At 36.2% G+C, this 26,788-nt stretch overlaps 1 protein-coding gene across 2 annotated transcripts in view; it reads left to right on the top strand.

The window, feature by feature from the left end:
• Nucleotides 1–23,728, top strand: part of HGF (hepatocyte growth factor) — a 60,492-nt gene extending 36,764 nt beyond the window's left edge. For both annotated transcript variants that reach the window (XM_052790177.1, XM_052790176.1), the window contains exons 8-18: nucleotides 2,376–2,550; nucleotides 4,564–4,691; nucleotides 6,174–6,276; nucleotides 8,262–8,401; nucleotides 10,481–10,519; nucleotides 10,990–11,086; nucleotides 13,814–13,888; nucleotides 14,478–14,624; nucleotides 15,317–15,423; nucleotides 17,259–17,404; nucleotides 19,608–23,728. In XM_052790177.1, coding sequence (XP_052646137.1) covers nucleotides 2,376–2,550; nucleotides 4,564–4,691; nucleotides 6,174–6,276; nucleotides 8,262–8,401; nucleotides 10,481–10,519; nucleotides 10,990–11,086; nucleotides 13,814–13,888; nucleotides 14,478–14,624; nucleotides 15,317–15,423; nucleotides 17,259–17,404; nucleotides 19,608–19,778 — 1,328 coding nt within the window. In that variant the 3' untranslated portion in view covers nucleotides 19,779–23,728. The remainder of the gene's footprint in view (nucleotides 1–2,375; nucleotides 2,551–4,563; nucleotides 4,692–6,173; nucleotides 6,277–8,261; nucleotides 8,402–10,480; nucleotides 10,520–10,989; nucleotides 11,087–13,813; nucleotides 13,889–14,477; nucleotides 14,625–15,316; nucleotides 15,424–17,258; nucleotides 17,405–19,607) is intronic.
• The last annotated feature ends 3,060 nt before the right edge of the window (nucleotides 23,729–26,788 follow it).

Here is a 26,788-nt window from a genome sequence, read left to right as displayed (position 1 = left end):
TCTTTCCAGTAGTAGCTTGGCTGTGCAAGTATTCATGACAATGTGAAAGTTAAGTTTGTCTAGTTCCTTTAAATAGGATAATTTGACATGGACAAATTGTTGTAAAATCTGATCTACAGATAGAACTCACAGTCCAGACACATAGTATAAGGTTTAGCAATGAGCTATGTATCTGTAGATGTATAAGAAAGAATGGTCTACAAAATGACTCTATGGACTTGCTTAAATCAATTGATGCATTATTTATTTCATTTCAGGCACGTGATTTTAACACACACACACACACACACACACACACACACACACACACACAATTATACATAAGCACCAACCTAATCACTTTTTCCCTAGTATGAGTACAGAGTAGATGTACTATACAGTTCATTACAGTTGAAATAGTAACTTTTGCGTATAAATAAGGTCTTTGTAACAGCTTGTATTAGGCTGAAATTTTATGCATTATTACTATTATTTAAGAAGAATTTTTGCTAGTTATATAGTTGTAATTTATTAATTTACTTAGGAAATATTATGCAGCCAGGATGCTATACGTATAATGAAATTTATCATGGTAGGTAACTATTTTTTTTCCTAATTATACACCACATCGCTTTCATTTTTAATAAAAGATTTGCATATATTTTTTGAAAAGACTAATATGTATTTGAATGTGGCACAGCAATGTTTAGTCTAATCAGCTTAGCTATTTTAGAATATAATTCCAATTTGTTTTCATGTGTTAGCTATGATGGAAAACCGAAATATGCAGCTATGTATTTCTATTAGATGTATGAATTTCTTTTTTGGTTGTCCAATTATTTAAAAAGTGAGTAATAATGATTAAAAATGTAGTTACTAGCTGCAAGCCTGTTTTATGAATCCACTAGAAAGGGTGCATTTGTCAGCCTGCAGAAGCCTGCTTGTGATACTTTCAGTGCCATGTCCTTTTGGCTTTGGAATGAGCTTGGAACTCACAATCCCATTGAAACAGGACAACCTTTGCAGACAAAGTGCCTTAGGAAGGAAGGACAGGGAATTAATTTGACTGTGAAACACTGATGTAAATACATCAACCAGATGAAGAGAAAAAGGGAAATTTTCTCTAGCATGGAGAAATGTATAATTCAACTGCACAACTTGATGTTATCATCTGACAGGGAAGTGATCTTTAACATAGAAGATTAGACAGCAAATCAGCCAAACCCATCTGTTATGACATTTGGTTTCCTTAAGATCCATATTCTCTGCAAGTTCATAGAACTGGCTCAAGTTACCAGGAATGAACTATTATGAGTAACACACTAATATTGTTCTAATCACTGGACCATTTGAAGAAAACTAATTTTAAAACTTTATTAACTTATATACTTATTGCTGGCAACTAATCCTTTTATGGTAATTAATAAAATTCGTCTTGTGAACAATAGCAATTACCAACAGATGGGCAGTTACTTACAAAAATGTTATGTTGGGAGTTTTTTGGGACATTGTAGAATTGTTGCTCTTACTGTAATGTATTTAGTTTTGTACTACTTTGTATATATCTGATGCAATATCTGTGCCATTAATTTGCAATTATGAAAATTGCATAAGAAATAAAAAGAGACTTTCAAGCTATGTGAATGAGTCATTTCAAAAACCACTGTTTTTCTGAATTTAGTTCAAGACAGCCCACACCAGGGTGAATGCAGGGTATATCAACATCTGTAAAAGATCTTGAGTCTGATGAATTTGTTAGTCTTTAAAACATTTGTCTCTCTGTAGAGAATAGTGATCTTTGATTTCCAAAAACTGGGCTTTTTTTTTTTTTCCTCTAACTATATGAGGCATAAAAAAAAGAAACTTCAAGGAGGATTTAGCACATTACTTTATAATAGGATTTTTTTTTTTTTTATGTGCATCTTTTTTCCTGTGACTTGATATTCTGGGAATTCTTTGGAGAAAACCAATTGGGTTTTAATCCTGCAAACGTATATCAACGTGTTTAACAGTGTGCACATGGGTGGTCACTCAGTTTTGCAAAGTTAAGCAAATGAGAAAATATTTGCTGAACTGGAAAGAGTAACCAAGAATATCTCCTGACCTTCAATGATATAGCATAGGCCAGGTGTCTCACTAAACAAAAGCTCTTAAATGTTTCAGAATCTTTGCCTGCAAGTGGATAAACTAGCATAAGGTCTAACATCTATTTTGATTTCATGGATGTTGTGAATGTGAAGAGGAGAAAATTATTCTGTGAAAGACATCAGATTGGCAGTTTCACAAAAGAACTCCAGTTACAATGATTTGAACTTCAATACGGAGTTCAAAACTGACATCCTGAAGCAGGCTCAGTCTTAAGAAAATGAAACAGCACTTCTTCTCTGGGTCTGCAGATGAAAACGTCATGAACAACACGGAGGCAGTGGCTGAGACATCAACATGCATTCAGGGACAGGGTGAGGGTTACCGTGGCACGGTCAACACCATATGGAGTGGAATACAGTGCCAGCGGTGGGACTCCCAGTTTCCTCACCAGCACAACATCACTCCTGAGAACTTCAAGTGCAAGTGAGTAGAGACACATGGGTATTACTGCAGTGGGAAAAGAGCTTAGTTTTCAAATGTTTAGAAATTCATGCCACCAAAGTACACCATAGGATCCCTGTCCCTGCTCTGCGATCTGATGCATTCACTCTACTTGCTGATGCTGAAAACCATTTGAACATGGGAAAATCAGTTCTTCAGATCTCCAAATATTAGTTCTAGATGAACTTGTGTGAAACTGTAGGGTTTTTAATGAACTTTTTCTTCAAGCGTGTATTCTCCAATTTAATTGATTGTGAAGTGTATGGATGTTTTCCAGACTGGGACCTGAATCCCAATAGTGCTGGTACATTACTATTGCTTTTCTTTCATGGAGGTAAGTACTTGTTCACAGTGTGGTATTCTGACTTTAAATTAATATGTCCTAAATGTTACCTAAGTGTAATCTCCTTGGTAATACTTGACATTTATAATATTTGACAACACTTCTTTTATTTTCCATCTCTCTAATCCTTTTTCTGTCACATTACTAAATGTACTTGCATGAATAGGACTGCTTTTACCTGAAGGACCACTGGTCATCTAACCTTTTTGTTCACTTCATAAACTCCCAGGATGTGAATAACCTACTTGGTTTAAGCAGTTACCTTAATCATGCTCTTTCAGTCCTTTTTTCACTGAGCATAGAGGAAACGTAGCTGACCAGCATGGACCCAAAGCCCAGTTTGTACTAAATGTCTCTACTGATGGCTGAATGTCAGTCTGGGCTTGTGCTTGAATTTAATAGTGTGGATCTTTCAAAGTAAAGAAAAGATTCCAGTCTGAGTTTGGATTATCTCTCTAACAATAGCTTGTTTGAGCAGAACAGTTAGGTTTGTTGTCTTAATCCCTTCACTACTATTGTACACTTTATTGATCAAATACAATGTATTGGAACACATCTACTGAAAATGTAACAATCATCGTTGCAATGGAAAATAGGACTGATCCTGAGCCGCCTCTGTCAATCTCAGGACCACCTTGAAATTACCTGGAAGATAGTGCTTGAGCCTGATCCCACAGGTTTTTGTCACACAAACCACCACTTAAACCAATTTGCGCTGCACCTATGTAACACTGCTGCAGCATCAGGCCCTTGTGCAGTTTTAACAATGTTCCTAGCAGTGTAGAGGGGCTAACAATATTAGGACTGCTTATTAGCTGGTGCTTGAGGGAGTAGTGGCTATTAGGCCAATAGCTTGAGTAAAAGCAACAGAACTGCTTGTTTAAAACTCACATGAGTAAGAATTACAGTATTAGGCCCATTCTTTCCATAGTCTATTATCAGTAAGTACTGCAGACAGAAAAATACAGTGAAATATGGAGATGCACAGAACATGGCAACAACTGTCAGGAGATGGGAAAATAAAATTTTTTATTAAGAGTTTTGGGCTTTTTTTAATTCAAGAGGTTTGACTATTTCATGCAAGCTGTGAGAGACATTTAAAGATGTTCCCTTGTGACTAACTTTTACTTTAAAGGTAACAGCTGTATAGAATTTCACATACTTTTTTTTATATTCCAAGATTGAGTTTCTTAAATGAATCACTGACAGTCTACAGGACTCTGTTCTCTAAACTCAGCAGAACCATTCAAAATACAGGGAATTTTAAACACTTTGGTATTGTTTATATTTAAAAGCACTTGTAATGGATTGCAGGTGTATCCAATGTCAGCTTGCATGCAAATTTTGTTGGAGAATCTTGAATAAAAATAAGTTATATTGAAAATATTGTTAATCTTCAAATGAAATGTTATATCCAGTCAAAACATAGGTCCACTGAAAATGAGTTCCCATAACCATATTCTTATTACAATTACTATATTTTTCTGGACACTGTATTCTTATTGGCTCCTCATCTCCTTGCACTTGACACTGATCAGTAACATACAGACCTTAAGGAGCATATATTATTGCTAATTCATAATAAAAAGCAATAGAATGCATCAGTGCTTTTAGGTTATCCCTGCTGTGACCTAACATATTTATTTTTATAGGGATTTGAGGGAGAACTACTGCCGAAATCCAGATGGATCTGAATCACCCTGGTGTTTTACCACTGACCCAAACATCCGTATTGGTTATTGCTCCCAGATTCCCAAGTGCGATGTATCAAATGAACAAGGTAACAGAGGGAAGGGCGATAATGTGATTTTAAGTGAATACTGTACTGTTCCAAACAGCAGATAGGCAGGCTTGAAAACTGGAGAAGTTGGTCTCAGTACATCTGTATTACACCTGTGTAGTTCCGTTTTGGCTTTATTTGCATACTTGGGATTCACCATGGTGTAAATGAGATTCATTTCTCAGTTCATGTTTCGATTCCAGCAGGGAAAGCTGCAGCAAAGATTTGCTATTGGATATGATTTTTAGACAAGGTGAATTTGTGTGCCATTTTATATTAGATGGAGATCTGTTCCACTGTCTTACCTTCATTAGTTTGAAAGGCCTTTTTCCAGAGCTGAGGTGATTTCCTTGGTTCACAGTCTTTTTATAATTGCATATGAGGCCACCAAAAGGCCACCATTTTTTAAGCTTATTTTTTCCACATAGCCCCTTGTCTAAAAGGAGTTGAGCTGAAAAAAACACATGAGACTTCCCATATAGCCTCTTAGCTTCAAGCTGTTACCTCTGCCTGTAAAGTCTACTCTGAGTAGTAGGCAAATGTTGTTCCCATGAGGTCTTGGTATTACTCTAAGGAGTATTACTGCATCGTGAGAACCGATGTCAATCATAGCATAAACTGAGGCTAAGATCTCAGACCTACGACCCTACATCAGGCTGCATTAAGATCTCCATCTTTAAATTTTAGCCATTTTTTCTCTTAAAAATTAAGAGTTGCAGTTGCAAGAGTTGTCAGAAAAAGGATTAAACTTTGACTTTCATTCTGTGTTTTTTGTGAAGTATCAATTATCAAAAAGTAAAAATACTGATGAATATGAAATGAAATGCTTTATAAAAAAAGTCTTTATAGTAGTGATCATTTTAAACAATCCTCTTGAAAAGTCTCAAAAAGGCTTGTGATAAAAGCTTATGAATTAAACATGACTTCTGCTGGCGTGAACAAGCAAGTTTTTGAATTGCATTCAAATTAAAGTCACGTTGCATCTTTGATTTTGCCAAAGTAGCACTTAAGTCTAGAATTATATACTCTTGTCAGTATCCAGAATCCACACAAAGGTAAATTGTTTCAAATAGGCTAAGAGTGCCTGTTTTTTGAGGAGGGAGGATTAAGGGGACATTTTTTGCTTTGTTTTGTATAACACAGCTCCTGACAACTTTTAGAATATTCTGTTTGACCCTTCTAAATTAACCATAAACTATTTATGAAAGAAATTTTCCCAGTTTATCTAAGTAAGACAAAATTTAAAATGCTACTGTGTTGAGAATGAAAACCTCAAGCAGGAGATTGTGTATCTAAATTTGAAAACTTTCTCCCATTTTCTTTCTGATTTGATTTATACAGTTGTCTGATTTATATTGTATAGTGTCTGCTCAATATAACACTTGTCTTTAATTATTTGGATTACTGATGAAAGGAAGAGTTTTCTTTTCAATGTTGCACAATCACCTTCCACTTCTTTCTGTCTCAACATTCTTTATTCAGATTGTTATCGTGGCAATGGCAAGAGTTACATGGGGAATCTATCCAAGACAAGATTTGGGCTAACTTGCTCCACATGGGACAAGAATATTGAAGACTTACGTAGGTGTGTACATAGGAAACAGAAAGAGATGGTTCAGTGACTCCTGAATAAATACTGCCTCCAGATGGCATCTCTTCTTCTTCTGCAGTGATTCTAAAATAGCCCCTTATGCCCTGGAGCTTTTAGTATCTTTTTTTTTTTCTTCTTTTTTTTCTTTCTTTCTTTTTTTTTTTTTCCCCTTGATGTTTAAATATATTACACAACATGTCTTTGTTCAGGCTAACCACTAATTGCAGGCTTTGGGATGTTTCTTAGTATTTACTTTACTGCCCTGGTTTACCCCGTCTTTGTCCTTGAAAGTTTTGTTCTATGAGAGGATAGCAGGAATAAACTAGGAAATGGTTATCTCATTAATCTGATCTCATAGCTCATGCTGCTTCAAGCAAGAGGTTGGACTTGAAACCACCTAAGGTCCCTTGCAGCCCGAAATTGAATCTTGAGTCCACAATCTAATGACACTGACATCAAATGGCATTAAAGCGATTTGAAATTTCTGTTGTTTAGCCTTACTTTGGCTTCATACTCTAGTAGTGGAAATGGCAAGTTACTTTAATTTATTTGTTAAAATAAAAATGAATCAGCAGTAAGTATAAAAGAAGCTGTGAGTTTCCAAGACTTTTTCAGTCATGCTAGGATCCTCAGTGTCATCTCTGCTGGTTCAGAACAGTAGATTAATAAATCTAAGAAGTGACAAAAGCAATGACTTCCAGGTACCGCACAAAGACAGAGATTCATCAGAAATTTTGCTGTGGATGAGATATTACACACATTAGTGGCCCAGATGGAAACGGTCTTCCCTTTGTTTTCCTTTACTTTCTGAAGTTGATGCGATTATGTCTGTATTACCTTTGGTACTTGTTGTTGAGTTAGTGCTCATGATCACTGCTGTCATAGTGCCCAACGCATTAGCTGTTGCCCTCTGGAATTTGGCTGTCCCCGATTCCTGCTTCTGACCTGATGGTCAGTCAGGTGAAGGTGTATAAGTCAGTAAGTCAGCCTTTGGGGAAGCTGTACTGCAGATGGAAGACTTCAGTGGCACTGTCTGGAATCACCAACTGGACTATGTTTTTCCCCACACAGGGTCAGAGACAGCATACATATTCCAGTGTGCTGTCCATGTAAGGGAGGCAGAGGTTTAAGATCATGACTTCTGAGAGCTCTGATAAGTCTTCAGTTAGCTGTGAATGAGACGGTTGGAACGTACTGGATGCTTGATGCAATTGCGTTCTTTTATAATCTTAGGAACAGATCAACCTTTCTTCTCTTACTCCCACAAATTTTCCATCTGTGAACTTCTTTGGGGAATTATGTGTCTCACTCCAGCAGTTACTCTGGTTATGGGTGTGCAAGAAGCAGCATGCATGGTTGGTTATGAACTAAAAGAGCAGTGCAGCTGTAACTTAGGAAGCCTGTATGCTTCTGTCTGACAAGCCAGAAATATTTTCACCCCAAAATTTCACCTTTAAAGTGCCTTCTGTAGGTTTGCAACTTAGGTGACGTATCACTGCAGTTTGTCTGAGACATTCATCCCTCTCTTTGCCTGCTGCTCAGTTTTCCTAACTTTCTTGTGTTTGTCTTTCCTTTGCCCAAGACTGAGCTTTCTTTGCAGATTCAGTGCTCCCTTGTGCTACCTGTTGTGCTCCAGGGAGGCCTGCAGATTTGCTGAGGGCAACACAGACGCTCTTTTAATCATTGTAATGACCCCTCCTGAGGGTATCCAAGGATTTTAGCTGGAGTGCGAGATCTAGAAACCTCCCAGCTGTCCAGTGGACACAGTGCTTAAAATACCAACCAGAGGAAACTTGGACCCAGATCCAGAGAATATTTGGGTCTCATCTTCCTTTTGATTTTAACCAGCACTAAAGCCTGACCTGTAGGCTTCTCAATCAGCTAATATTACAATGTGGAGCAAAGCAACATTTAACCTTTGAAAATTTGGGCTATAGTATAAAGCTTTTCAGCACTTTGAATTTTTTTTTTCCCTGTAGGCATATACAAATATTCAGAGAACCAGATGTTAGTAAACTGAAGAAAAACTATTGCCGCAATCCAGATGATGATTTTCATGGTCCCTGGTGTTACACAGATGATCCTCTCGTTCCCTGGGATTATTGCCCTATTTCTCGATGTGAGTACTTGGTATGCCTCAGGCACTGTCAACTGTGCAGTCCCAGTGAAGCCATGGTGTCACATGCGTATGCATACCTTTCTGTTGTCACTTGTGACAGCAGAAAATGTGTAATTCTATCAAGAATCAATTGTGCATGACTGAGAAGGAACGGACAGAAGCTGCTTGTGCACTATATGAACAAGAGGTCCTTTTCCTTGATCAGCTTGGAGATTTCAAGGCTTATTTATGCATCAGGCGCATAAAAGGGCTATTACAGATGGTCAAACATTTTCCAACAGATCTAGCTATTGAATGAGGGCTGGATGGAGACAAAGAATTGTCTAGTGGTCAGAATGCTGGCTGTGGCCTCAAGAAACCCAGGGACAGTTATCTTCTGTGCTACAAGCTTCATAGTGTCTTTCTGTGATCTGTATTTGTTTGTAAAGTTAGGATAACTCACTATATATATGCTGAAGTGTATATGTGCTATATAGATTAGTTTCTGCTTTTGGATGTTTATGGGATGATTTAACTCCTGGCAAGAATTAGGAACATCGCTCCCACAAAGTTGCATGTTAAAATCTAAATAGCTCAAATAAACAGAATTAAAAATCCTAGGGAATTCAGTAATAAACTGATGTTAAGTGGAAAAAGATAGATTTATGCTGAAAAATGTGCAATTCCCATTTATGTTCAAAATTTTTCTCTTCAATTCTTATTTCTAAATCACTGTGCCGTGTATCCTGGGAGAACATTTAAATGGTAAATCAGACTTTTGAATACATGTCTGTGATCTCTAGAGGTTAATGATAATGTTACATTAATTCCTAGCAGCAATCTGCTGAATTTCCTCATAGTTTGAACTGCAGCATTTCTAAGAGGTGAATTTGAAGTCTCAGGTGATATTTTGGCATCTATGTGAAGAGTAAACAAACTGTGCAAAAGGTTATTTGTGTCAATGTAGATAAAGAATAACAGCTGAAGAAATATAAATTTTATCCACTCACTCTGAGTTCATTATCTGGATCTATGAATTCCTAAAGAAATATTCACAGCAAACATTTGTAGGGTATACAGCAATGGTGAGTATTACGAATTCTGGAATCAAACTCTAGAGCTGGAATATGTCTGTTTTACAATTGTAACTCTTATGGACTAGTATTAAACTACTAGTAGCTCACTCGGGTACTGATAACCAGCTTAACCAGTACAGACAAAATGCTGGCAGTTCCCAAGTGTACTTACTTGATGCCTTTAACTGGTATCTTTAAACAGTACTCTCTCTATATATATTTATTTATATGTATACATACATACATACACATATACATATGCATACACATAGACATACACACATGCAAATTTAACTACGTGTATGTGTATACCTTTATATATATATATTTTCTTAACGATGGAAATCTAGTTGGATGATACTGTTTAAATTTTGCCTGTGCAAATTTTCAGTAGCTCTACATGTACCTCTAGCTCATAATGCTGGGTCACTCTGCAGACTTCACTGAAGGCAAAAATTTTGAACCAAGTTTAAGCAACCTTGTTGTAATTGTATTTTGACTTGGAATAGGTAGAAGAACCAAACAAGATTTTGGGGAACACGTTTTGATCAGGATAAGTTTCTGTGGATAGCAACAAAAAAGGACTTTGGAAGTTTTAAAGGTTTTTAAGGAAATTAGAAATTTTCATTAAATCTGAATTGGATTCAATCACATGACTTCTATAGTTCCTGAAGGCTTACAGAAAAGTAACAACTTCATTTTTCAGTATTTGCTTGTTCAAATGAAACATGTAAATTGAATATGATATATAGCCTGATGTATTCAGGATTCAGCCAAGAAGAAAAATGCTTGAAAATCCTGTTGCATAATGTTTAATTCTTATTTCTTTCTATTGGAATGAAATTTTGCCTTCTTGTTAATCCTTACCAAATTGTGCTTTTGCAGAGTATAAAGAATTCATTGAAGTTTAAAACTTTGTGAACTATTAAAATTAACAATATGCTGTTTGCTGTTTATTTTTACTCTATTCAATCTTTAGATGTGTTTTAATTTTGTATTATGGCTATCTTATGTGTCTGTCTAGGTGAAGGTGATACAACTCCTACTACAACCAGCTTGGATGGTAAGTAAGTTTGCAGATGTACTGTGCAGTGCATATATCGTATCCTCTAAAACTAGCTATTTCTTTCTGATTGGGAAAAAAGGGACAGGTCAGTTACAGATACAAAAAACCCATACAGGTTGGGAAAAATTGCTTTTACAAGAGGGAATAGCTTTATTATACTCCTTTATCTATTCTCACTGTCCTGTCTTACCAGTGGTGAGATATGGCAATAATTTTCAATGTTTGCTTTATAACTATGTAAATCTCTGAAAAACCTATTTAAATATATGTATTTTATATTCCCTATGAATATTTCTATAGACTGACCCAGCTTCACTGAAGTAGTTTTGATGCTCTAGAAATATACTTCATTAGCGCAGGAAAGTTAATCTGTAATAAATATTGACCTTCTTGTGGTCCTTATGTGCAACTGTACAGGTTTCCTACCGCTGTTTTTAGTAAAATGTGATCTCTGGACCTGCTTTCAGATACTGTCATTCCTTGTGCCTCAACAAAACATTTGAGAGTTGTTAATGGAATCCCAACACAAACTAACGAAGGATGGGTGGTTAGTTTGACATACAGGTAATTATCACTTTGATTAGAAAGACAATACGTCTACTAGGATATTTGTTTTGGAACTGTAGGAAATGTTGACCATAATAAGAATACTTCTAGATTGCAGTTAAATTCTGTAAAAGCAGAAAATCAGCATTCCTGGAACATCAGGTGATTCCATAGTATTCACTCCGTCAGTTAAATATTTTTATGGCCATTATCATTAACTTACGCACATGAGCTTGTAAAGCATTCATAGTGTTCTGCTCTTTCAATTAGGTACTGCAGACCTTTTCATAACATTGGCTTATGATCCGGCATAAAACTATTTATTTTAGAGACTGTTACAAAAAAATTGAGTTTCATATCAATATTTTCACTTTAACAGCAGTGCATTTAGTCATGAAGTGTTGGATTCAGGATTTATACCCGTGTCAAACTTAGTTTTCTGCTCATATCATTGCATACAATTAAAATGTATTCTATATTAAAAAAATAAGTAGGAGCTATAAGGAAATCCTTTTCATTCTGTAAAACAAGACCCTAACATGTACAGCTGGACATGTGTATTACATTATGGCAAATCTTTCTTTACTATTGTGTAAAAGCCAGAACACAGAACTACTGTTTCCTACGTTCATTACTCTGGTTCATAACTCATTAGCTGGAAGTGTGAATCATTAATGTATAAGAGGAAATATATCTCATTCATCAGCCCTGTATCTTCTATCATGAAAAAAAAGTTTAAAAAAAAGTCTTTTTTGTCTGCTGGTACAGACTGAAGTACAGCTCAATTCTGTTAGCTTATGATTCATCATGTCTTTTAAAACCATGTTGTAAAATAGGTCTTAAATGAAAAATTGGAGTAAAGGAAAAGATAAAAAGCCTGTTTTCTATATTGCTTCATTGCTAGAGAAATTCTGGGGGTCCTTCCCATCCTTGGTAATCTTTGTATCTTAGGAGATCAAATCAGAACTAAACCTTTCTGGAAATCTAGCGGATGATCCAGAAAGACATTTCTAGAGGAACATCACTCTATTCATAGACTAAATAACCAGATAGGTGGGCTGAATCACATTCTGGAAAAGTTTTATCTTTGCACTGTTTTTAAAGCAGCCTTGATGTTTGAGGAACTTTTAGACAGGTAAGGTGTATTACATCTGGATGCCTAAAAGTTAAATAGCTAATGTACAGGTAGTCAAACCTGGATTTTGTTCTATGAGACAAAATTCCATTAAGTAGATGAGTGCTTAAATGATTGCAGATTCTTTTATGAAAAAGGGATTCCTGGAACAGTCCAGCAGTAAAATATATTTTTAAGTATTACATGTGGGCATAACAATATAGTTTTATTTTGTACTGTTACCAAGGAAGCAAATAGAATGTTGTCTGAAACAAAATCTTAATGACCTCAGCACTTTCTGCAAAAAACTAACTGTACACCTCAAAATGTAATTGCCATGTCTGAATGGTAAAGGCTTAGTGATATTTAGAAACTTGTATTCATATCTGGCAACCAAGGCTCACCTCTAAATATTAAATTAATCAGTGACATATTTTCTAATATATCTGATACAGATTCTGTTATCAGGTATATTTAAGTATATTTGGATGAATTTAATCTATTTCATGGAATCAGCTCTGGATTTGCCCTGTGTTTAAATAAGAAGTTTAACCTTCCTATGTGTACTAGTCAATGTTCTAAAACAGATGATGCAATCTTGTAAATTCCTTTAGATAATTAGTGATGCAAACATAACACAGAAGAACAAGTTTATACTCCTGATTGTGACATTTTTATAATAAAACTAGGCAGAATCTATATTTTAAAAAGAATCCAGCCTTTTGGACTAGATATTTTGTTCCTCAACGAAAACACAATTAAAAAAAAAAAAAAAAGGAGGCAAGCATCTGTGTTATTCTGCTGTCTTTGAACTCCGTATAGAGTTTGGGCTCCTTCCAGCAGTTCTTTGCAAAGCTTTGAACATTTGTGTGATTTGAATTTGTAAATTGTGAGATTTTAAGCTTTTCCCAAATTGCTGACAATCCTGATTCACTTTCCAAAGAGCTGCAGAAAACAAATGTGATTTTGGAGGTACAAAGAAGGAAACTAATTAATCTGCATTCCACAGTCGTCTTTATTTTTGAAAGAATTGTCATGCTTAATTGCTTTAATTTTACTTGATATATTATGCTGCAGATTTTCTATAATCACATGTAGGATGTCATACATTGCAGATTGTTTCCAACTGAAGTATGTGGGGACAGAAATCTCATAGGGCTTGTAATCAAATAGGAACTCTCCACCTTGAGGTCAATGCTTTGAATAATACCTAAATGAATAATGACCAAATGTTGTTTACATCTGGTGGCAGTTTGGGGACTTGCTTGAATGTTTCAGTCCTGTTCCGATTACAAAGAATTAGCTTGCCTTTTTTTTTTTTTTTTTTTTTTAAATTAGGTCTCTTATTATAAATTCAGCTTTGAAACCGCTAAATGAACAGTAACTGAATTCCTCTTTCCTCCTTTTTTTTATACATTGGAGTAAATCTCTGCAAAGTCATGTTACTATAGGTGTTGAAACTGTAGAGCAAAGGGACAGAGACATATTTTCATGGGCTGTCAGTCAGCCACCTTTCACCAGCAAAAATATGTGGGGAGCAAATGTATTCTTTAAACTTTTTGACTATATAGAAACTAATAGTATTACTTTTTTTTTTACCTTCTTCTTCTTCTTTTTTTTTTTCCCCCCAGGAATAAGCATATCTGTGGAGGTACTTTGATAAAGGAAGAGTGGGTTCTAACAGCAAGGCAGTGTTTCCCTTCTCGGTACAGTAGTCTGTAGCTTTGCAATATTGAAATACATCTATTTTCGGGAATTTATCAGCACAACACTTCTTCAACTTAAATTCAGCAGTTTTCCCTCCTGTTTGGCTTTAACATTGTTTTTCTGGTATAAAAGTCCTGTGGGACCTTGGTATTTTCTGTTATTATTGTTGTTAATCTAAAAGAGCTCTGGCTATTTTACATAGAAGCATAAATATGTTTTCCAAGTGTAATGGTTGGACAATTGCCTCTTTATGAAAATAGTCTCATGCTTCTGCTTAACCGGACAGAATAAAATAGAGAACTTGGGCAAATCTCAAAAAGTTCAAAGGTTCATACTGCCCAAGGATCTAAATATTTGGATACTATTAGGAAACAAAAATTAGATTTTAGTATCCAGTTAAAGATAAAATTATGTAGTGGCTTCAGACCAAAACCTTACATCCTAGCATGTTGATTTTGGAATAGCAGTTGGCAGCATAAACCCATTTCTGGTGAAGAGGATTAAGATCTTCTAGCATAATCACATTAAGCAGAGTTTTTTGACTTATTATACACTCAGCAAAATCCTAACCAACTTTGCCTCATTTAGGTACAAAGATTTGAAAGACTACAAAGCCTGGCTTGGAGTCCATAATATGAAAGGAAAGGGAGAGGAGAAGCATAGACAAGTTCTGAATATCTCCCAGTTGGTATATGGCCCTATAGGGTCAGATTTGGTCTTACTGAAACTTAGCAGGTTAGTAGCTATTATTGCGAATTCCAGGATTTTTGACTGATGAATGAGATTCTTCCTAAATAAGATTTGCAAATTAGTTCTCTACTATCTCTGATAGCGGAGATGATGTCTCCATGGGGTAAACTTCCAATTGTAAGAAATTTTACTTGATATATGCAGAAATGCAGGTTCATCTACCTTACACAGAAAAGAGATGTCACTTCTGAAAAATCGTGCCTATGTTTTATTTCCTGATAACCAAGTTTAGGTTTGTTGGGAGGTTGTTTTTTTTTTTAAAAAAAACCCAACAACCATACAACCCACATTGACTAGTATATGGTTTTAATTTATAGAATAAGCACCAGATTGTAGCTGAGATACTTGTGTATATATGAGCTTTTAAACTTTCTCCATATTAGGAAAACTATATATTCAAATGAAATGCTATCATTACTTACTTTTAAGATGAGAACCCAAGTTAAATAGCATAAAAGTGGTGACAGCATTTCAAGAAATCTTTTGACATTTAACAGTTGTAGCACAAAAAATAGGTAGAAGAGTCCATCATATTCTTCAAAGATGGAAAAGAAAGGAAAAGAATTGGCACAGTTTTTAATTGCTGCAGTCTATAATAGATTTAACATCATTTTTAAGATACATTTTGGAATGATGAGTAAAATCCATTATATCTATTATTTGTTTTCTCTTTTCAGACCTGCCATATTGACAAATTTTGTAGAAATAATCCGATTGCCCATTTCTGGATGTACCATTCCAGAGAAGACCAGTTGCAGTGTTTATGGATGGGGATACACTGGATGTAAGAAACTATTTTTAAAAACTAAATGAATACGTTGAGAGCTTACTTCCTCTTGTCATTATAGGTGAGGCTGCTGGTATTGCCTGATGCCACAGTTGTCCAACAGTTTTTGTTATAAATGCAGTTTCAGTTTTTTTCTAATTTTGTAAATCTTTGAGCATTTTATCTAAGATCATTTAACATGAAATATTTTCTACTACTCCATCCTTTTTTTTTTTTCTTCAGTGACAGGCAAAGCGATTCAAACATTTCAAAGAATGAACTAGCAAAAAATATTGTGCTACATGTTTAAAAAATCTGGCAGAATTGTTTTGCAGAGTTCTAACCCTTTTTTGAAAAATTCTGACTCATCTACTTGAGCAGTCTCTTTCTGTATCCCAAAGCAGGCCACCCTGTGGAAAAACTAATACAGAATAATGTAATCAAAGACATAATTAACATACACAATGACAGTGAGCTAAGGATGCACAGGCAGCCCTAAGTCTGGCATTTCCTAACTTTTGAGTACTTGACTTTGCAACCTTACTAATGTTTATTAAACACAGTTTTTGTGTGAAGTAAATACAAATATGTGGGAGAACAGACATTTATTTAGTCTGGTAAATACTATATCTGACTAATTATGTGTTGATGATAAAGTTAATAGCTGCCAGTTGACAATAATTACTCCAATAATTACTGTGCTCAAATGTCATTTCGCCACAGACCCTGAGTAAGCAGCAGCAACATACTCACGCTGTCCTGGAAGCAGAGCAGAAACTAGACTGTAATTCTGAGGCTCTCTTCCTTGTAACCATTACTCTGCATTTCTTTGTGGGTGGCAAGTAATCTGTACCAGCCCTCTCCCAGATGACCGCTTTTGATGTTCCCAGCATGGCCATATTAGCCATCCTCTGGGGGGGAATGGCTGTCTGGGGGACAGGGAAGTTGGGCTGGAGCACGGTGCAGCATCACAGGAAAGCTTAGCTTAAGAGAACTGATAAGGACTCTGCAAGGCTGTGGAGTTATGTAATACAGTAAATACATGACATCTGCCATCCAAGGACTTTGTACTATATTTTATGCACTACTTATTGTAATCCTCACAGCATCCCGGTCAGGGAAGGAAGAAGTGTTACATCCATTTTTTCAAGAAAACAGGATAATAAGTCAGTGAAGGGCAAGCTTGGCCATTATCTTTTCATGGCTGTGCAGAGAACGAGCAGGTCCAGGCCCTTTATTTATCTTCGCAGCTTGTACAGACTTGTCTTTTGACATGTAGAACAAGAGTAAGCTCCCCAGGGCTTCCTGACCTTCACACTGATGAATGGAGATTGCACAAGGCTGTGGCTGTGCCCTTGCAGGCACAAAGTCATTCAGTGTAGCTGAGCCAGCACAGAATGAGAAAAACTCTGCTCCGCTACAGTATTTTTTAAGTAAGTCACACATCCTTCCCTAGGCCATGGCAGGCACTGTTAGACATTAACTTGTGTTTAAGGCAGGGAGCAAAGGCTCACTTTTTCTGATTTCTGTGATGTGACAGGGCAAGCTGGTGGTGAACTGTAGAGTAAACCCAGTTACCTAGCCCTTTCTTCTAATACAAAAAACTTCTCCAGATACTCTCAGAGAACTGAACAGACATGGACACCAAACAAATTTCTTGCAAATCTCATTTGTAGCAAATATAAGAAATCCAAAAGACAAATGCAGGATAACAGCGAGGATGGACAAAAATGTGAGTACTAGAGAGCAAGTACAATAACTGAAGTTACATGAGCAAGCTTATCCAGACTGTACCTTCAATTATTTTTTTCCCCTAAAATAGAATAAAGTTTTCATTCTCTTTTCAATCCTAGTAATTAACTATGATGGCCTTCTCCGGGTAGCAAACCTGCTTATTTTGGGAAATGAGAAATGCAACCAATATCTCAAAGGGAAGATCACTGTGAATGAGTCAGAAATCTGTGCTGTGGCTGAAACCATTGGTGCTGGGCCTTGTGAGGTAAGTATACATTTCCTAATACATTCTCAGGAGCCATCAGCCTGGCTACTTCTTTCCCAGAAATAATTGACTAGAGTTTTTCATAATTATTCTCTCTGCATTAAACCTGTACACAAAAAATTATTTTAATCTTTTGCATCGGAAAATGGTTTGTGTTTCTAGTGCTCTATTTTCTGCCAGAGTGCAGGAAGAGGTTCCCTTGCTTCAATTTCACCGTACCACCGCAGCAGAAAAGGATTTACATGAATGTTAAATATACTCATATGACTAAACACGTTGCTAGACTGAGACAAATTTGTGTTTTGTATAATAAGGACTGAAGTGGATTGTGTGCTAGCAACAGCAGTATATTATTTTGATTGAGTAGAAAACAAAAGCTGGAGCAAATTTAAATACTTAGTTAGATGAGGACTTGCAAGCAAAATACAAAGAAGTCACTGCTCAACAGAGTTGATAAAGTTATGAAGGAAGGAGAAAGATCCAAAAATGTACTGAAGTTCAGTATTAGTCAGAAGGCTGGAGCATTTGGTCTCCCTAATCAAGCCTGAGCAATGTATCAGTGAGGACAGGAGAACTACTTCAGTGAAAGTATAGTTTGATACAGTTATTTTGCTTGGAACTAGTTTTGATGATGGAGAAAAGATATCTGAGGAGAAATGCTGTAAATCATTTATTACAGGAAGATATCATTTTTTGTGTGGAAAATCTGCCTGATGAGATGATGTCTAGAAGAAGGGCAGTCATGAACATTATTATGCATTTAATATCTGGAGTCAAATAGATGATTTCCTAATACTGATGTTAACCAAGTAGTGAAATTTTCCCTGTGCAAAGGTACTACCAAACCATAGGGAAACAAGGTCTTCATCAGACTGAAGCCTCTTCCATTTATTATTAATATTCCACAGGATCATTTTGTTATTGTAAAGTATTTTCTTCAAAATCAAATATTTAATCATAAATGAGCTCTTAGACATGTCAAGGCTTACAAATGAAACATCTGCATGGAAGTCGGCTGGGGATCCTGCACTTTGTTTTTCCCTGCAAGAAGAAATGGACTGAATTAATATTAGCAATCAGTCTTAATCACTGCATGGTTTCCTGCTCCCTGAGTTCCCCTTTGAAGCTACTTCCCTCAGCAGAGAACAGGCAGAGAAACAAAATCAGATTGGCAGGTGAAACTCCACTCCTAAAAGTGTTTTATGAGCCACTCTGATGGTACTGACATAGTTCATTGTTCATGTGGGAACTAATCCGCAGTCAGTCAGAAAAAAAAAAAACGCAAACCAAATAAAGGTCAAGCAATGTTGTTTCTCTGGTGACCTGGAGAGAATACAATGCTAATTGTCAGCTTTTATTTTTTGAAACAATGTATCACTCTCCGATATGAACATTTACTGCCTTGTTTTGCAACTAGTTTGCTAGGTTGAGTATACGTTTTGCCTGAGTAAAAACTGCAGTTTCTATGTTCAAGTCCCAAATCTATGTGAAGATATCTAAATTACTGTTTCAATCTAATTTAAAATGCATGTATTTTAGTGCTAAATAAGACCGCGATCTGAGTTGACCATACTCCAAATTTTCACTGAATGCACGTACTGGTGCATAGATGTCTCATTCACTCAGCATAATGAAAAAGAGTATTTTAACAAGTTATGTCTCAAAATTATGTCTACAAAATATTACCTTTTATTACATTTGGGATCCCCCCCGCCTATTAGTACACATAGATTCTCATCCTAGGGCTTTGCAAGATGATTGACTGACAGAAGGGTATGAACATGGCTCTGTCAGTAGTCTTTGATGCAGTCTATTATCATAACAAAGATGTTTATCAATCAACTCACTTTCTGTTTATCTGGTTTATATGCACATAAACAAATATCATGCTTGCAGGTAGCTGAAAGAGGAGAGTAAGATCTGGTAGTCTGAAGTCACTAGAATCACATGTAAAGATGGATCACAGGGTTTAATTTCCATGGGAAGCCACCAAAGGTCAAAGGCCAACCTTGGCATTGGTTTTTATAAGTTCTGGTTTTGAAAAAGATATGGGAAACTGGTTTTTGTCCTATGGCAAGAGTAACTCTATTGCCTGTTTGTTGAGCTAAGTCATCCTAAAAAGAAGCAAGTCAATAGGAGACAGGTGGGAGCTGTGTCTTGAAGCATTTTGAGAAGTGACATTCATATGTTTATTTTTTCCTAGCGAGATTATGGTGGTCCCTTGGTTTGTGAACAAAACAGGCTGAAGATAGTAGTTGGTGTCATTGTTCCTGGCCGCGGATGCGCCATTCGAAATCGTCCTGGGATTTTTGTTCGGGTCTCGTATTACTCCCGGTGGATACACAAGATTATGATGACCTACAGAAAACCCTGAAAAACTCAACAACTTCCATTCAAAGAAAGATTTTGGACAGCATGGAATTAATGTATAATGTAAAGATCAACAATTTTTTAACTACTTGATAGTCAAGTTTGTTGATCTCCTTTTAATATTTATGGGTGTTTTTGGTGTTTTTGTCTATCAGTGTTGTTTTATAAATGTTGGAGTGACTTACAGTGTATGCAAGTATGGTGACATATCTCCTGAAGATACTTGAATGGGTAAACAATTTTGCAAAGATATTATTACTGGATGATAAATAGTTTTGTAGAAATAGATCATATGACCTCTTTTATGCTGCTCTTCAGATTATCTTAGAAGGAGAAACAAATTACAGTTTTATTTAACACATCTGATTCTTTCTATGAGCCATATATTTCTCTACACATATGACAAAAGACCTACTGAGAGATATATGCATCTGTCAAGGACAGCATATATGATCATATTTCTCATCCCCCCTTATAAGAGGTCAAAGATGTCAATATTTCATTAAAAAATAATTTCTTTAGAAATTAATATTTTCATTATTGATGGACTTTGACAAGCCTGCCATAAACAGAGTTCTCATAGAAGTCAGTATCACTTCCTTTTACACAGTCCTTATAGACTCTAGTTCTACACTTGGTTCCTTCAGTGTGTAAAAGTGGTTCACTAACAGATATCTCAAAAACACTTTTGGATGAGAGAAGAGACATAGAAGTCGATTGGTTAGCAAACTATCAATCATGTGTTTGAAGTTAGTACCAGAAATAACTGTGAATTTACCGTGCTAAAGAGTATTTCATACAGTTTGAAAAATGAGTCCTGATTAGCTACTGGCAGACTTTGGCTGTTAAAAGAAATTTCAATCAAATATGCCCAAATCTTTCTCAACAGACAAGTGTTAAATATTCAGTTGATTCTAGTTATTCATGAAAGTAACTCTGTATTTACTGGCACCTGGCTGAGAGACTTAATACTGGGAAAAGTAAGTTATACATTAATAGTCTTTCAGAGACTTAAGATCTTTAATAAAACCTTACCTAGATTTGGTCAAAATTATATTCTTTGTATAATTCCTTTCAGGGTAGTAAAGTTATTGCAGAGATTGATATGATCTTGTATGTAATATGGAAAACATCACCAATAGTTTAGTAGCTTGTGTTTCCTGCCTGTATGTAGAACCATCATTTTCCTTTATGTTGACAAGGAAAGGGAACAAATAATCAGCATCTATGAAAAGCGCTTGTTCTCTTTTAGGCATTTAGTTGTATGGCTGGAAGTATTATACAAATATGTTGTTATAGGTGGCACCAATTACCCTGTAGTTTCTGGAAAATTGATACAACGTATATCCAATTGTTAGTTTTACTACTGTACATGTAATTGCATAAGTAACTGCACTGTTACTTCACTTGTGACTATGTAATTGTAAATGTTTCCAGTAGCAAATTGTATGGTATGTGTATCATATCTAACTGCATAGCCGCTAAACTGACATCATGGTCTAGACATAAAAGGACATTTCATTAGGAAGACGCAGGGCTGAATTCTGCCCTGACAGAAAGTAACCACTTCAGGGGAGCTGTCTTGGGAGGCAGCCCTCACCTTGACTCACCAAATTATTTTCTTCAGCAGTGCACTTTGACTTCAGTGGGACTCAAATATGCTTGCATCTCCTGGTGAACTGGGATGAGTTTTAGCCCATGCTTAAGTGGCTTGGCTCGCTGAGATTTGTGTCAAGCACCCAGAAGATTCTACTGGCACATAGGAAGAAGTCTTTGAGCAAGCAGAGCTTCTGAAATTCCTCCTGATGTAAATAGTCTCTTTGGACAAGATGCGACTTCTCTGTACAGTGGATCTGAGGTTATGGATGCTACGCAGATAGTCTGTCTCGATCTATTCTGGCTGCCTCTGAAGGCTTTATGCTCCTTTTGGGCTCTCTCACTTACGAGGCCTAAAGAAGGCAGGATTTAGCCTGTTGTATTTACAGTTAATTATTGCCATGTATGTGAAGAGTGTATTCTTACTAAGTATATACTGACCATATCTTATTGAAAGGATTAACTTTTTAAGAGAGACTTTCAAAAAACTCCAAGTGAGTTTTGTTTTCAGTCACAAGTAGAATGTGGATAAAATATACAATTCCATGTTCACTCTTTGTATTCTAAGAATTGTTATGTGCTCACTGTATTATATTTGCAGGCATTTTGTTATGTCTATCTAAAAAAATCAAATCCTAAAATATTTTAGTTAAAAGCTTCTGCTGTGCAGAAGACTGTGATTTTTATATATATATATACACATATATATATATGATAAAAATACTGTTTTTTGTTAGACAATGTGTAAGGATTTTTACCTGTTTGTTCTGGGCAGCGCCTCAGTAAAATAAATTGTGCAGAGTTGATGCTCCAGAACTTAACATGTTTGTATGCACTTGCTTATCAGGTGCTCTTGCTCTCCCTATCTCAGTATGGAGGGCACATGAGACTCTGAAGAGCAAGGGAAGAGAAGAATAATGATATGTGGCAATGAATTTGTACTTCATTTATTCCTGTGAATATTTCTTGTTGGTACCAATGGTACCGTACCAGGCAACTGTTATAACTACAGGATTCTCTTAAGAAAGGACACTCTATGGATATTTTTTCACTGTTCTAATATTTTTCTCTCTGTAATAACAAGGGAACCTGATCTAGTGCCCATCTAAATTGCTGGAAAGCCTCTTACTAACTTCAGTGGGATCTGGACTTTACTTTGTAGATGTGATTTTATTCATATTAGAATTAAAGGGTACAGAACTTAAATTCTTATCTAAGGACATTCTTAAACTCCATTGAATTTCATCTTCATTCTCCTTGCTGTAACTAATCCTTAGTCTCTGAAAAGTGTAATAACTGGATATAAAATTTTTGAATTAAAACCTAAGAGCTGATTTTGTGCTACTGAAGTTAGTTTGACTTAATTACTGATTTTCTTTGGGCATTGGAACTGACTGATACTTCTTCCTTTAATTAATGAAAACATTTTTTCCTTAAAAAAGCTTTTTCGCTCTCTCTCTTTCTCTCATAAACCTCATGACCCTCAGAGAAACTGTAGCTCTCATTGGGAATGTACTGGTCTAGATTTTTGCTGCTACTGCTGAAATCTTCTTCTCTAGTTTAAGATTAAAATTCTCGGAGGCATTCTGCAAACCCTTGCTGCAGGTAATGCCAATGTACTTGACAGAGCTACTTGCTTGAGTTAGAGCTTTTCAGATGAGGGTCCAAATATATCTCCGAGGGTCAAAATCTACTCAGGCAAAATGTCCCTTGAAATCAGTGAATATGATTGCCAAAAGAGCAGGGGCTGAGAGTTGCTCAGTGCTTTTCCCTATGGCCATGCACTGAACTACATGCATCCTTGTACACTGCAAAGCACACAGATTCTCAACTCCACGGCAACTGCAACAGGAGGTGAGGCTTTATCGCCATCCTTCTGGAAGGCTGGTTTTAAACTAGTTGACCCCCCCTGGAACCTGTATGAAACCTATTGGATTTGTTTGTTTCCTTATCAATTATTTTCTTCCTCCCTCACGTGCACTGGTATATTATTGTTTTATGAATGTTGGGGCTGCTGGCAAGAACTAACATGGCTTTTCACCCTAAAATTTTACAGTGTTCCTTTTTAAACATACTCTTGGGCATTTATGTATGGTGTTTCCTTGCATGGGATCTAACTTCCACTAACTGTGGGATTCAGTGTATGATAAAAGTATTTTTTCATATTTAAGTGGGAAAAATAATGCTCCCATTAAATACAACTAGCTGAATGCCTAATGAAAAGGGAACACTCTGGTTATAACTTGTATTACAAATCTTCTGTAATTAACGACATCTTCATTAGTTAATAAAGTTGGTATTTTTGTAACCTTGTTTATTCTTATTATTCTTAATAAAGTATTTTATAAAAAACAACAACTTAATTAGCATTATATTTCTTATTTAAAGAAGAAAGTTTGGAACCCCATTGCTAGGCTCCCAATTCTAATTTCAGTGAGGGATTTTAGTGTGCAGAGTAAGGAGGGCTGGTACGTTAAAGATCTTCATTTGTCCAATAGAAGGATTGCGCATAAAATGAAAGATACAGCCAAATCCATGCTGTGATCCTGCTGAGTCTCCCCAAGAGCTTCCTGATGGAATTCTGCACTAAGAATGGCCAAAGCATATTATGGAGAGAGTATATTTGCAGTGAAAAGGATGTACTTAACCTAAACATGAATATTTACCAAGAGGTTTGTAGTTCCTTACAGTTTCAGTATGAGAGGTTTGGAATTTTAAGTATTTATTTCCTTTAATATGTACTTTACACTTCAGGAAAAGGCTCCCCTCACTGTATCACTTAGTACTACTGATGGTACGAAAGATGGTGCAAAGGAGACCAATAACGCACAAACCTAGGTGCTGCTGCTGCACTTACTCAATATCAAAACCAGCCAACAGCAATAGCTAGCAAAAAAGGAAACAAGCAACACCATTACTAGCCCCACCAGATTAGTGCCTCTCTCCTGCCGAGTACTGTCAAGTTCCTATAGCATCCTTGCATTCTGGTTCAGTAAGTTCAAATAAGGGACAGTAAGTTCATTACTTCTTTTTCATTATCCAGCTGAAATTTCAAAAAGTTCTAAGCATTTCTGGTTACACTGCAATTTTGATGATTTAAACATATATTTGCTAACAACTCCAGCTATATCAACAGTGAATCATTCTTCAAATAAATTCATGTGCACAGTGTTTGAAGTCTGATTCTGAATTTTCCATGGTAAACATCACTTTCTTTTTGTTTGTAGTCCAAAAAAGGGATTTTCTAATTGATTCATGAAATCAGTGGATTTTATCAGGAACTCCTGAAATCAATGGGAAGCTTGCCAATAACTTCAACCATGCAGGAATGCTTCCAAAGTTATAAAAATCTAGAAATAGTCCATATGTGAAAACTATATCTTGCTATAGTTTTACATTCAAAGTGTTAAGGATGTTCAGGTGACCTGTATACCTCCTGGAAGCCATGAGAATTAACTGCTCGTACAAGAATTTGCACAACAAAGATCTATAAAGGGATATTGCCTTCATATTACATTCTGTCATGGCTTTATCTTTTGTAGTTGCAAGAACACTATAATCTGCAGATGATAAATGATGAAAACCCACATCGATGCTCAGTACTTGCTTTCTGCTCTTTGTTATTTAACAAGCCTCATGTAAACAGAGCAGACCATTTAGTAGAGTTCAGTTGTGTATCTACTCTGCCTTCAAAAGCACCGATGTCTGGACAGATATGTTCCAATAAAACCCACGTGCAATAAATAGGAAAGAAAACAGCTGGGAGAAAAAAGGCAAACCATAAAAAGGTTAATACCAAAGTAAGCCCTAAAATGAACAGATAATTATTTTTTTTTTCTTGCTGTCTCAGTTTTTATAACGTAGGATATACAGTGTGAAAAGCTGCAATAGAATAGTTTAATAGCCTTAGCTTTCGTAAAGCTGTTTCACTTTGGTTCAGAACACTTGGGAAGGTGCAATGACTTCTCCATATGGTCACAGAAGATATAGTGCAAGTTGTGCTTCTGTGTCTGAGGACCTGATCCTACTTGCATTGAAATCACTGTCAAAACTCCATCTAGGTCTAATGGGTAGGAGCTAAAGCCTCCTGCTGAACCTCTTGGACCTTTTCACGGGACTGTTTCAGATCCTGACTCAGTCAAGCACTCAGGGCAGACTGGTACTGAGTGGCAGAGGAGAAAAGCGTATGTTTTACTTCAAACCTGGGCGTCAGAGTTTCACTGCAGACTATCAACTTTGCTCAGTCAGAGCCTAATTGAATATAAGGATTGGTTGATTTTCTTACTATTCAAATATTTGTCACTAAAATACTACTACTACTACTACTTAAAAAACCGTGATGGATCCAGTTACTATTAATGTAGTTTTTATATAGATAATAATAAATTCCTTAGGGAATTCCTTAGGCAAAACCTCTCCACTAGAGCAAAAAACTGTACCACCTCAGAGCCCAAGAGATGTTGGCGTTTGCTTGCGATATCTCAAGTTGTGTCTAAGCTAGTGTTGTCCTCAATTAGGGTATATTTGATATATTCTACTAGGAGAAAAAATATACACAGGAGAGTGCATTTCATAGCAATTTATTAAAAATAAGGCAGGAAATATAGCATTAGATGCACTCATTAGATTAGACGAGGCTAGCGTAAAACACAAACATGGATATAGTCCTTCTCTCCACTTGAAAGAGATTCTACCTTGAGTAATACGCGAGTTTATAGTATTTAATTCAGTTCAGATTATACTAACTGAAAATTTTCCAGATGGTTTTCTTTCCTTGAGGATTAATGTCAGCATGATACACAGACTGAGCAAATATGCATTTACATCAACATTGTTATTACAAACCATGTCAACAATAATCTCATGTCTTGGGTGTAAATATGCCATCTGCTGTTCAGCCTTGTGTTCGACAGTACTGTAACTTCACATAGCAGTTACAAAACTGCCATCACATAGTTTCTTCCTTCTTTTTTATTTTTTATTTTTTATTTTTTTTTTAAATTAAATGGAAGCTCAGAAAATTTGCTGTTCCCAACAGTGTAAGTTGTGGAAGCTTTGCATTAAACATTCACTTGAGAGCCTCTGTTTTTCATTGCTGTGCATCCTCAGGAGACAGCTGAGTTCCAATTACTGCCTGATCCTATAATTCTTTGAAGTCTATGTTTCTGTTGGGAAATCCCCACATAGCCTTAACTTTTCCTGTTGAACACATTGAGAATATGTCTCTAAGAATACCTGTAGGAGGTGAAAACTCGTTGCAGTCCTGAAATATTCAGATACCAGCCTTCAACTATCCACACTGATGTTCCTAGCTTGCCATCAAGTACATTAACATAGAGAAAGGAATATGCTAGTGGGCGAGATGGCTTCTACACATCCCACATCAGCGAGGCTTGGCTGTCCCTGGGGAGGTGCTCC

Source organism: Harpia harpyja, chromosome 6 (genome assembly GCF_026419915.1).
Source record: "Harpia harpyja isolate bHarHar1 chromosome 6, bHarHar1 primary haplotype, whole genome shotgun sequence".
Lineage (NCBI taxonomy): Eukaryota > Metazoa > Chordata > Aves > Accipitriformes > Accipitridae > Harpia > Harpia harpyja.
The sequence above is the reverse complement of the archived record's forward strand: the minus strand, read 5'-3'. Positions and strand labels throughout refer to the sequence as shown.